The sequence below is a fragment of the Dipodomys ordii genome, unplaced genomic scaffold (assembly GCF_000151885.1).
Source record: "Dipodomys ordii isolate 6190 unplaced genomic scaffold, Dord_2.0 Scaffold156, whole genome shotgun sequence".
In the NCBI taxonomy this organism is placed as follows: Eukaryota; Metazoa; Chordata; class Mammalia; order Rodentia; family Heteromyidae; genus Dipodomys; species Dipodomys ordii.
In genome coordinates, this window is record NW_012267372.1 from 2,260,546 (window position 1) to 2,269,808 (window position 9,263).

The window sequence follows — 9,263 nt, forward strand, 5'->3', positions numbered from 1 at the left end:
CTGGGAAACTTAGTGGCAGGGTGTTGTCTTGGGATCTGGGCTGGGTACAGATGCTGATTGTGTATGTGTGTGTGTGTTGTGCAATGGAGTCTCGCGTGGCTTCATGCGTGGCTGGGGGAAGCTTGTATGAGTTTGTGCCCAGTTCTGTGATGGTGGGTGGACACTAGGTTTGGTCACGGTGTGTGTGTGTGTGTGTGTGTGTGTGTGTGTGTTAGGGGCAACTGTATTGCAGTTCCTGTGTCTTGTGTGCCCACATGAGGGTTAGGAGGGGCTGTGTGTGCAGTGTGCAATGTGCAGTATGTGGTGTGCGTGTGGGGTGTTGTCTGGTATTTGTGTGTGTTGTGTCTGGGTGTTGCTGTGTCTCTGTGTGGCGTGTACATGGTGTGTGTGTGTGTGTGTGTGATGTGCAGTAGGTGCTGATGTGTGAACATGGTGTGGGGCTGATGTGTGTGGTGTGCTCTGGGGTGTGGCGTATGACACTGTGTGGTGTGTGGTGTGTGGCATGTGGCGTGGTGTGCTGCATGTGTGGTATGGTACAGTGTGGCATGATCTGCGTGTACCCCAGGCACGGGTCTCTCTCTGGGCCAGGCAGCACAGAGTGGCATGGGTGGGCGTGGTCAGGCACTGCGTGGGGTGGGGCGGGGTGGGGGGAGGGGAACAGGCCCAGCAGGACAGATGGACGCAGCAGCAGCATGGGTGGAGCTGCAGTCGCACATAGTCAGCATGGGTCACACGCCCACCTGGCGGGACAGGACAGGGTGGGCAGCATGGCACCCTATGACCCTGGGGTGTGCCAGGCCCATTGAGGGCCATGTGCATGGCTGCGTCCTGTACGGGGCCTGAGGAGGCTGGAGAACCTGGACTCTGAGTGTGTCTGTGCTGGGTGTGCGTGTGAGTGTGCCTGTGCGTGTGTGCCCGTGCGTGTGCTCATGCGCATGTGCGCGGGGGCAGCAGTGGGAGAGGGGTCTTGGACTGCGTCTCTCTCCTCTTTAGACAGAGCCCCGGAGAAGATATGAAATTTAAAAAAAAAATCAATTTTCATTCCACTTGTGCAGACTGTGTTAAGGGGGGTGGGGACGGGGCCCGGTGAGGGATGAAGGGGCTGGGGGCGGTGTGAGGCCCGAGGCGGCTCCGGAGGCGTCCAGCACAGCTTAGAGAAATCAAAACAACTGGTTAAACCCCAGCCCAGGGGGGTTGTGGGGGGTGGGGGGAGAGGGGGAGGCAGAAGGGGGAGACAGGCAGAGAGGGAGCAGGAAAACAGAGGGACCCCCAGAGACACGGTGGGACAGACAGAGGTGCCTAGAGACAGAAACGGAGACACACAGAGAGGGAGACTTTCAGAGACAGACAGACAGATAGATGCTGACAGCTAGAGTGTGCTAAGGTAGCCACAGAAGAAGGTCTGAGATGGGTGCACGTTTTACACACACACATGCATGAGTCAGACACATGTGCATGTGGAGAGCCATGCTTGAGAAGGCTGAGGATGGATGGACAGATGGATGGACAGACAGAGGGACAGATGGTGACAGGAGCAGCGGGGACTTGGGTGGGGTTGCTTTTGAGTATAGCTAACCTCTCAACCAAGCCTTGTCCTGGAGAAGCAAGTGTGTATGTATGTGTGTGTGTGAGTGCGTGTATGTGAGTGTATGAGTGTATGTGAATATGTGTGTGAATGAGGCCACCTCCACGAGTTTGCTGTCTGGTTGTGGCTGGCTGTGTTGTGTGTCTCTCCATCTCTGCAGATGACTATGGGTGTGGGTGGCCGAAGGTCTCGGGGATTTGTCTGTTTCTGTGTGATCTTGTCTCTGTGTGTGATTGGGTGTCCTGTGTGTGCTTCTGTATTGGACTGTGAGCCTTTGTGTATGTGTGTGTGTGTGAGAGAGAGGGAGAGAGAAAGTCTGGGATTTGTGATTGTGGGTCTTTGTTTCTGTGTGAGGCTGAGTTGGTGTCTTGTGTCTCTGGGTCCAATTGTGTGTCTTTCTGTGTGACTGACTGTCACATTGTACATGACCGTTTTGGGGTGTGTGATTTACAGATGCAGGGCCCACAGTTGTGTGTGCCGGTGGTGTGTTTTGTGTGGTTGACTTTGGGGTGGTGAGTCTGACTTTGTTTCTCTGGGTCTGTAGTTCCATGTTGCTTGACAGTGGCGGGGCACATGAGCTTGTGTGGATGTGTGCATGGGTGTGAGCAGGCAGGGTGTGGATCACTTGGGGTACGGGGTGTGCCTAGGTTGGTGTGGGTCTGTGTGATTGAGCTTGACAAGAAGCAAAAAAGCCAGCTCCTCTCCACCCGGCTGCCTTACATGCATGTGTGTGCGCACGCGCGTGCGCGCGCGCGCACACACACACACACACACACACACACACACATTCCAAGCCGTGGCTGCGGGCGGTGGAGATGGGGGCGAGGGGGGGAGTGGAGGAAGCAAAATAAAATTAAAAATTAAAGCTTGCCCGGAGTCCCCATCTGCACCATGCGGCCGGCCAGCGGGGAGGGGGGGCTATGCTGCTCCCCTCTGCAACCACTGGTGCTGCGGCTGTCTGTCCATCCATCCAGCCACCCCGTCCTACCTGGCCCCTGCCTGGACCTTACAGCCCCGGGCCACAGGCCCTGGCTTCTTCCATGGGTCGATTGGCGATCAATGGGGCTAGGGGGGCGCCAGGGGCAGGGCAAGATCAAAAGGACCCCAAGAGAGGGACACTGGGACTGAAGCAGAGACCCAGAGACACAGACTTGGAGATGGGATGGGGTAGGGAGGGGACAGAGACAGGGACAGAGACTTTGCCCAAAGTGGAAACAGGGAAGTGGAGATGGGGAAGCAGGCAAACCCTGCGGAGAACCAAAGACAGGAGGATGCGCAGACAGACGCGGGGACAGACACCCAGGCTGGGAGCGGTGGTCTAGGGTGGAAACAGCGGCAGTGGCTGGGTGGGACAGGGTTGGGGGGGGGGACTGAACTGACTCGGGACCCAGGCGGGTGGGGTGGGGGGCAGGCACAGAGCCGCAGAGATCCCCGGCTCGCTCACGCGGCAGTGGCAAGGGGGGGAGCGTGGGAGCAGGGCCCCGAGCGCCGATCCCACGGCTCCTCGTTATAACGTGTCCGGAGGAGGCGGCGGGGAGTTGAAAGCGTTGGGAAGAGAAATCAAAACCAACACGGAAATGAGAGGGGCCAAGGGGAGGGGGTGGGGGCAGGAGGAAGGAGGGGGGAACCCGGGGAGGAGGCCGGGAGAGAGGGAGGTGGGAGAGAGGTGGGGAGGGAGGGAGAGCTGGGGAGAGGAGAAGGGAGAGACTACAGGAGTGAGAGACGGGATGGGTGGGGAGATGGAGGAAGGGGAGAGGGGGAGGGAGAGAGACAGAGACAAAGGGAAAGCTGAGAGAGACTTGAGAGACAAATTGGGGAGGTGGGGCCGAGAGGGGAAGAGACGGGGGGGGGGGACGGGGGAGAGGCAGGGAGAAGAGAAGGGGTGGAGGGGAGCAGCAGAGACTCAGGAAGAGACTGAAGGATGGAGATGGGGAGAGACCCGCCAGGTGGAGGAGGGACCAGGAAAGGGGTGTGGAGGGAGTAGCAGGTGATGGTGAGAGGCAGGGGTGGGGTGGGAAGGCTGTGGGAGGTGGGACTCCCCCCCCCCAGACCTCAGGAGGCAGATGTGGGCCTGAGGAAGGAAGCTGAGTTGGGGTGTTTGGGGGAGACAGGGAGGGGAACGTGGGTGTCCCCAAGGTGAGGTCTTGGGAGCTGGGGGGAACCTAAGGGGTGGGTTTGGGTGGCCCTAAGGATGGGGTGTCTGAAGAAGTCAGAGGACTGAGGGATCTAGGTCTGGGGGTGCATGGGGTGTCTTGAGGGGTGTGGGGTGAGAGGGGTAGGAGGTAACCAGAATGGAGTGGACGTCTGATGGGGGAGGCAGACCCCGGGGGAATGGTGTCTGAATTGGGGGGATCCAAGGGGAATGGCTGTCCGAGGGGGGAAGGCAGAGCCAAGTGGGAGGAGAGTCCGAGGGGGAAACCAGATCATCGCAGTGGCGGGAGTTGGGAAGTCCGGGGTGAGCCCGAGCCGCAGGTTGGCGGCTAGGTGAGGGGTGTGCGGACTCGACTCAGGCTGGAGCTGAGGGCAGGGAGGACCCGGGCTCTGCCCCACCCCATCCTCTGGTCCTGGTCTGCAGGTGGCCAGCTCTGAGCAGACAGCGCTGGGGGTCAGTGGGGTGGGGGCGAGTTTCTTGGTGGGAGCGTAGGAATCGAGTGGCACATAGAGCCACGCGGGGAGACGGGAGATGTGGAAAAGCAGGGGCCAGCCCTGAGGTCGGGCACGAGGCAGGGGGAGATAGCAGGAAAGATGAGGGGCGGGCGGTGGTAAGAGCTGAGTGAGCGGGACCCCGCCAGGAGCAGAGCCGGTTAGAGACGGAGGAGGACCCGAGGAAGGAGACGAGCCTGCGGGGAAGAGGGAAGGTCAATTGCTCAGGCTGCAGCTGGACAGACGGATGGACAGACTGGGAGGGGGTGACCAGCAGGCAGAGGGAACTCTGTAGGGGGACAGCAGCGGGAATGGGAAGGGATTTGGGGGGCGGGAATGGGAAGGGATTTGGGGGGTGGGAGTTCTGGGAGAGGGGGACAACCCTAGCAGCTGGCTGATCCATGTCTGTCTCTCCTGCTGTCCTGTCCTGTGTCTGTCTGTCTGTCTGTCCTGGCCTCTGCAGGGCCCGGCCGCCATGGACTGTAGCTGCGTCTCTGATCTTCTCTTCGCCCCACCCGCTCTGCCGGCTCTCTGGACCCCCGGTAACTGATCCCCCCATCTCTCTCTCTCTCTCTCCTCTCCCCATCCACCTGTGTGTGTGTCTTGCTCCTCTGCTTTCCATCAAAGTCCCTTGAATAAGCCTCCTTCATGGAAAAACTTAGCTCGAAACTTCCCAGCCCACTGAGGAGACGTGCAGGTCTTTTTTGGAGGGTGGGTGAGGTGTGGAGGGGGGCTGGGGTCCCCCAGCATCTCTGCCACACGCACACCGCACACCTATTCCAGGATCTGCTCACAGAGAGGGCAGGGCCCAGGGCTGGAAGGACAGAGGGACAGATGGACAGGCAGCCAGAGCCCAGGGAAGCAAGGATGGCTTGTTCAGGACTGGGGATTTTGTGGGCAGGATGGTCAGCGTGGAGGTTGCGTGTCCCACCGGTGGCAGCCTGTCCTCAGTGCGGGGCAGGGAAGGAGGGAGCCTGGCTCTTTGGCTCTCGTTGGGAAGTGTGTACCCCTCTCGTGTTTGTGCAAGGGAACACGCGGGGCAGGCACGGGCCATCTGCTTGCATGCATGAGCTGTGTGCTTGCTTGTGTGTGTCCGTGTGCTGCCCAGGCAATCTGAGGGTGTTTAGGCTGGAGCCTGTGTGTGTGTGTGTGTGTGTGTGTGTGTGTGTGCACGTTCGTGTGTCCCTGACTCAGAGGGGTGAAGGAGCGTGTAGTTTTCCTGACAGGGGTCTTGATGCATTGGGGGGACAGTGGATGAATCCCTGGCCTCTGTGTTGGGGGCCAGGCCGGTTTCAGCCATGTATGTAGAATACCGGGGTGGACCCTCTCTCTACCAAGCAGGGTACCCTCACAATTGAGGACCATGTTTGTTCTGAGTTGGGTTTCATGTTGTCAACTTGGCTTTCTATATGTGTGGGTTTCTTGGGAAGCCATGTTTTTGGGGTGTGAAATAAAGAACTAGGAGTTAAAATTTCTCCCTCCCAAGGGGATCCTACCTAGCATCAGCACCCGCTTACACACCAAGCAGCCCGGCTGGGACCCCAGCTCTGAAACCCCTGGAAGCCAGAAAGGGCTGCCCAACAAGAGGGCCCAGGCCCCCCCCCCCGCCATCTTCTAGCTCAGTGCCGTCTTCATGTATGTGGGTCCTCCCCAGGCCCCTTCTGTTTCTCTCCCCTTTCTGGTCTGGGCATGGTGACGAACAGGTGTGTGCCCCAGGGTCTTGGCTGAGTCCCCTTTCCCTTTGCATTTATGCCTAGTTCTAGAGCCTGGGCAGCAGGGTCAGGAAGCCCCGCTCAGGGTGCGCTGGGTCAGTGTGCGTGGGCTGTGTTGACACGCGTGTGCCTGTGGATGGAGGGTGGGAGGCTGTGCTGTCGCACTGTGGCACCCTGGCTGTGCTGTCTCTGGGGGGGCGTGTGTCCTGCTGCCGCTTTGTCTCCACACTGGGTGTCCGTGGGGCCTTTGGGCTCCCGTGTCTTGTCACGCAACTGTGTTGGTGGGCCCCAGTCCCCAGGGGCGAAAGGGGACGGGGTCTGGAGCATGTGGTGCTGTGTGATCCTGGGTGCTGGGACTTTGATCTCTCTCAATGACCCTCGGTGTGTGTCCTACCGTGTCATGTGGCTGGGTGTCTGTTGTGCAGTGGACTGGTGTGTGTCTGTGCACACACACACCGGTACACACTCCCCCTGGACAGTTGTCTATAGACTGGAGCAGAGGCGTGGAGTGGGGGTGGGGGAATGGGTTGTGAAGGGCACAATGTACAGGGCTCAGAGATGTGTGCACATGCTGGGGCCTGTGGGGGCCTCAGGGAATGGGGGGAACAGGATGGGGAGCAGAGGAGTCAGTGAGACTCCAGAGGCCTTCCTAAGCGAGCCAGTAGCAGAGGGAAGAGAAGGTCTACTGCTGCCCAGAGGTGCCCTTCCTGCTTGCTGCTTCCTACAGGCCACCTGCAGGAAACCAGCCCCCCCACTCCTATATGCCAAGCCTGGGGGTCCTGTCCCGCTGTCTGGACAATCGGGGGACTAGACACAGCAGGGCAGGGCTGGGGAGCCCCCCATCCTGGCCTCCTGACCCCCTAGGCCATGCTTCCCGGTTTCTCGTCCTCAGGGTTTGCCTTCCCGGATTGGGCCTACAAGCCGGAGTCATCCCCTGGCTCCCGGCAGATCCAGCTGTGGCACTTTATCCTTGAGCTGCTGCAGAAGGAGGAATACCAGGGCGTCATCGCCTGGCAGGGGGACTACGGGGAATTTGTCATCAAGGACCCGGATGAGGTCGCCCGCCTCTGGGGCATCCGCAAGTGCAAGCCCCACATGAACTACGACAAGCTGAGCCGGGCTCTGCGGTGAGGGGGGGGGGGGCGTGCGCTGCAGGCCCTGTAGTGAGGGGGGGTGTGTGCGCTGTGGGCCCTGCGGTGGGGGGCGTGCGCTGCGGGACCCTATGGTGAAGGGGGGGTGTGCACTGCAGGCCCGGGACACCTCACCTTCATCGCCCCTGCCCCTGCCCCACATGCTGGGACTGCCTCCCAGTGCACCCCAAAGCATAGGGCTCAATAGGGTGGCTATTATGATGACTCGTGAATGGGAGGCTGGAAGGAGCCAAGCCCTGAGCTTTGGAGCCCTGCCTCAGTGTCCCTGGGGCTCCCCGGCCTTCCCCAGCATGCCCTCACTCTGTCCCCACAGTTACTACTACAATAAACGCATCCTGCACAAGACCAAAGGCAAGAGGTTCACGTACAAGTTCAACTTTAGCAAGGTCGTGCTGGTCAACTACCCACTGCTGGATGTGGCGGCTGCCGCCACCGGCTCCCCGCTCTTGCTGACCCCCGGCCCCTTTGGAGGGGGGCCTGGGCCAGATGCGCCTCCCCTCACCCCAGAGGTGAGTTTAGATACCTGGCTCCCAGAACTGAATATGGGGTGCCTGGTATCCCCCCCTTAACCATGAGTCCCCTGGGAGAGGGGGTGCTGTCTTAACGGCGCCATCTCCCATTCCACTCCTCTCTAGGCCCTGCAGACCCTCTTCTCTGCCCCACGCCTGGGAGAGCCGGGAACCAGGACACCCCTGTTCACTCCCGAGACGGATAAACTGCGTCTGGACAGCCCCTTCCCGTTCCTGGGCTCTGGTAAGGGCCTGATTGTGTGGGAGCGGAGAGATGGGGGACATCCAGTGGGGTGGAGGGGGCTCAGGGCCAGGCAGTGTGCAAGGAGTATGTGTTTGAAAGCCAAATGGGAGGAGGACAAATCGGAAGAAGGGTTCAGGGGCACTAAGGGAAGGGGAGACCAGGGGGGAGAGCCATGTAAAAGTGGGAGACACAGCCGGGTGCTCAAGCCTGTAATCCCAGCTGAGATCTGAGGATCACAGTTCGAAGCCAGCCAGGGCAGGAAAGTCTGTGAGACTCTTATTTCCAAGGAGCCACCAGAAAACCAGAGGTGGTGCTGTGGCTAGAAGTGGTAGAGCGCTCGCCTTTAGTGAAAGAGCTCAGGGACAGCGCCCAGGCTAAGATCAAGCCCCACAACTGACCCCCCCAAAAAAAGTGGGAGATACACAATGTGAGGAGGGCATGGGGGGAGGGGCCCCGACATAGAGCACCCCACAGTGCATGGCTCAGCCCTCCCCCCCATGTCCCCCAGGTGCCACTGGCTATTCCAAGCCACCCGGACTGCTGGGTCCTTACGGCCGCACCTTCCCAGAGTACCCCTGGAACTTTAACCCGTACCTCACGGGCCCCTTCCCCAAGCTGTCCCCTTCGCTCTACCCCCCTCACTTCTACCCCAACCCCCTGGGTTCCCTGGGCCACCTGCCCTCTGTGGGGGCAGGGGGGAGTCCCACGGCCGCACCCTTGCTGGCCGCCACAGGGGAGGGCCTGGGTCCCGAGCGCCCCTCAGGCCTGGCAGTGGCTCCTCGCCTGGCACTGCCTGGGGCCGGGGGCCCCGAGGCCACGCTGGGTGGGAAGGAGGACAGCGACTCGGAGCTGGAGATTACCGACGTGAGCGGCTGCAGCTCAGATAGCGAAGGTGATGAAGGCCTCCCAGTGCCCCCCAAAGCTGAGGTGGGCAAAGGAGGGGCTGGCAGCTGAGACCCGGGGAGGCAATGGATTCGAGGAGGTGAGGACCACCCGCACAACCTCTTCTGTCCAAGTCTGCCCCCAACACCAGCCCTGGGTGCAGGACCAGCCCTCGGCACCCTCCGTCTTCCCCAGCCCCGGAACACGATGGCCTCCGGCCTCCTCCCTAGGTTCCAGTTTGAGGGGGGTCCCCGCCTGGCCCCACTCTCCAAGTGCAATATGGCGCCCAGCCTCCTCCGTCCACCCTGTGCTGTGACCTATGTGTTTGCGTGTCCCCATCTCCAGCCCCTTCCCACACAGGCCCCCCTGGGGACAGGGGGCTCAGAGCAATAACCCCGCCCCCAGCCCCTGCCCAGAGGGGCCCCCTCCCCACCAGCTCCCCCAACCCCGGCAGCCACCACCAGAGAGTTTATTACAAAAATAAAAGAGTGAGATGTGAGAGATGCCCAGAATTTCAGATGATTATGGGGGGGGGGG

At 60.6% G+C, this 9,263-nt stretch overlaps 1 protein-coding gene across 1 annotated transcript; it reads left to right on the top strand.

The window, feature by feature from the left end:
- The first annotated feature begins 3,947 nt into the window (after positions 1–3,947).
- LOC105998018 (ETS translocation variant 3-like protein) lies at positions 3,948–8,798 on the top strand. The gene is made up of 6 exons (XM_013032613.1): positions 3,948–4,040; positions 4,692–4,770; positions 6,833–7,067; positions 7,405–7,600; positions 7,727–7,844; positions 8,353–8,798. The coding sequence occupies exons 1-6, from the start codon at positions 3,948–3,950 to the stop codon at positions 8,796–8,798; spliced, it is 1,167 nt and encodes a 388-aa protein (XP_012888067.1).
- The last annotated feature ends 465 nt before the right edge of the window (positions 8,799–9,263 follow it).

Coding starts and splice junctions, on each gene's coding strand:
- LOC105998018 (XM_013032613.1), top strand. CDS start 3,948: ATGGCTGTCCGAGGGGGGAAGGCAGAGCCAAGTGGGAGGAGAGTCCGA. Junction 7,068..7,404: donor AAGCTGAGCCGGGCTCTGCG/GTGAGGGGGGGG, acceptor CTGTCCCCACAG/TTACTACTACAATAAACGCA. Junction 7,601..7,726: donor CGCCTCCCCTCACCCCAGAG/GTGAGTTTAGAT, acceptor ACTCCTCTCTAG/GCCCTGCAGACCCTCTTCTC.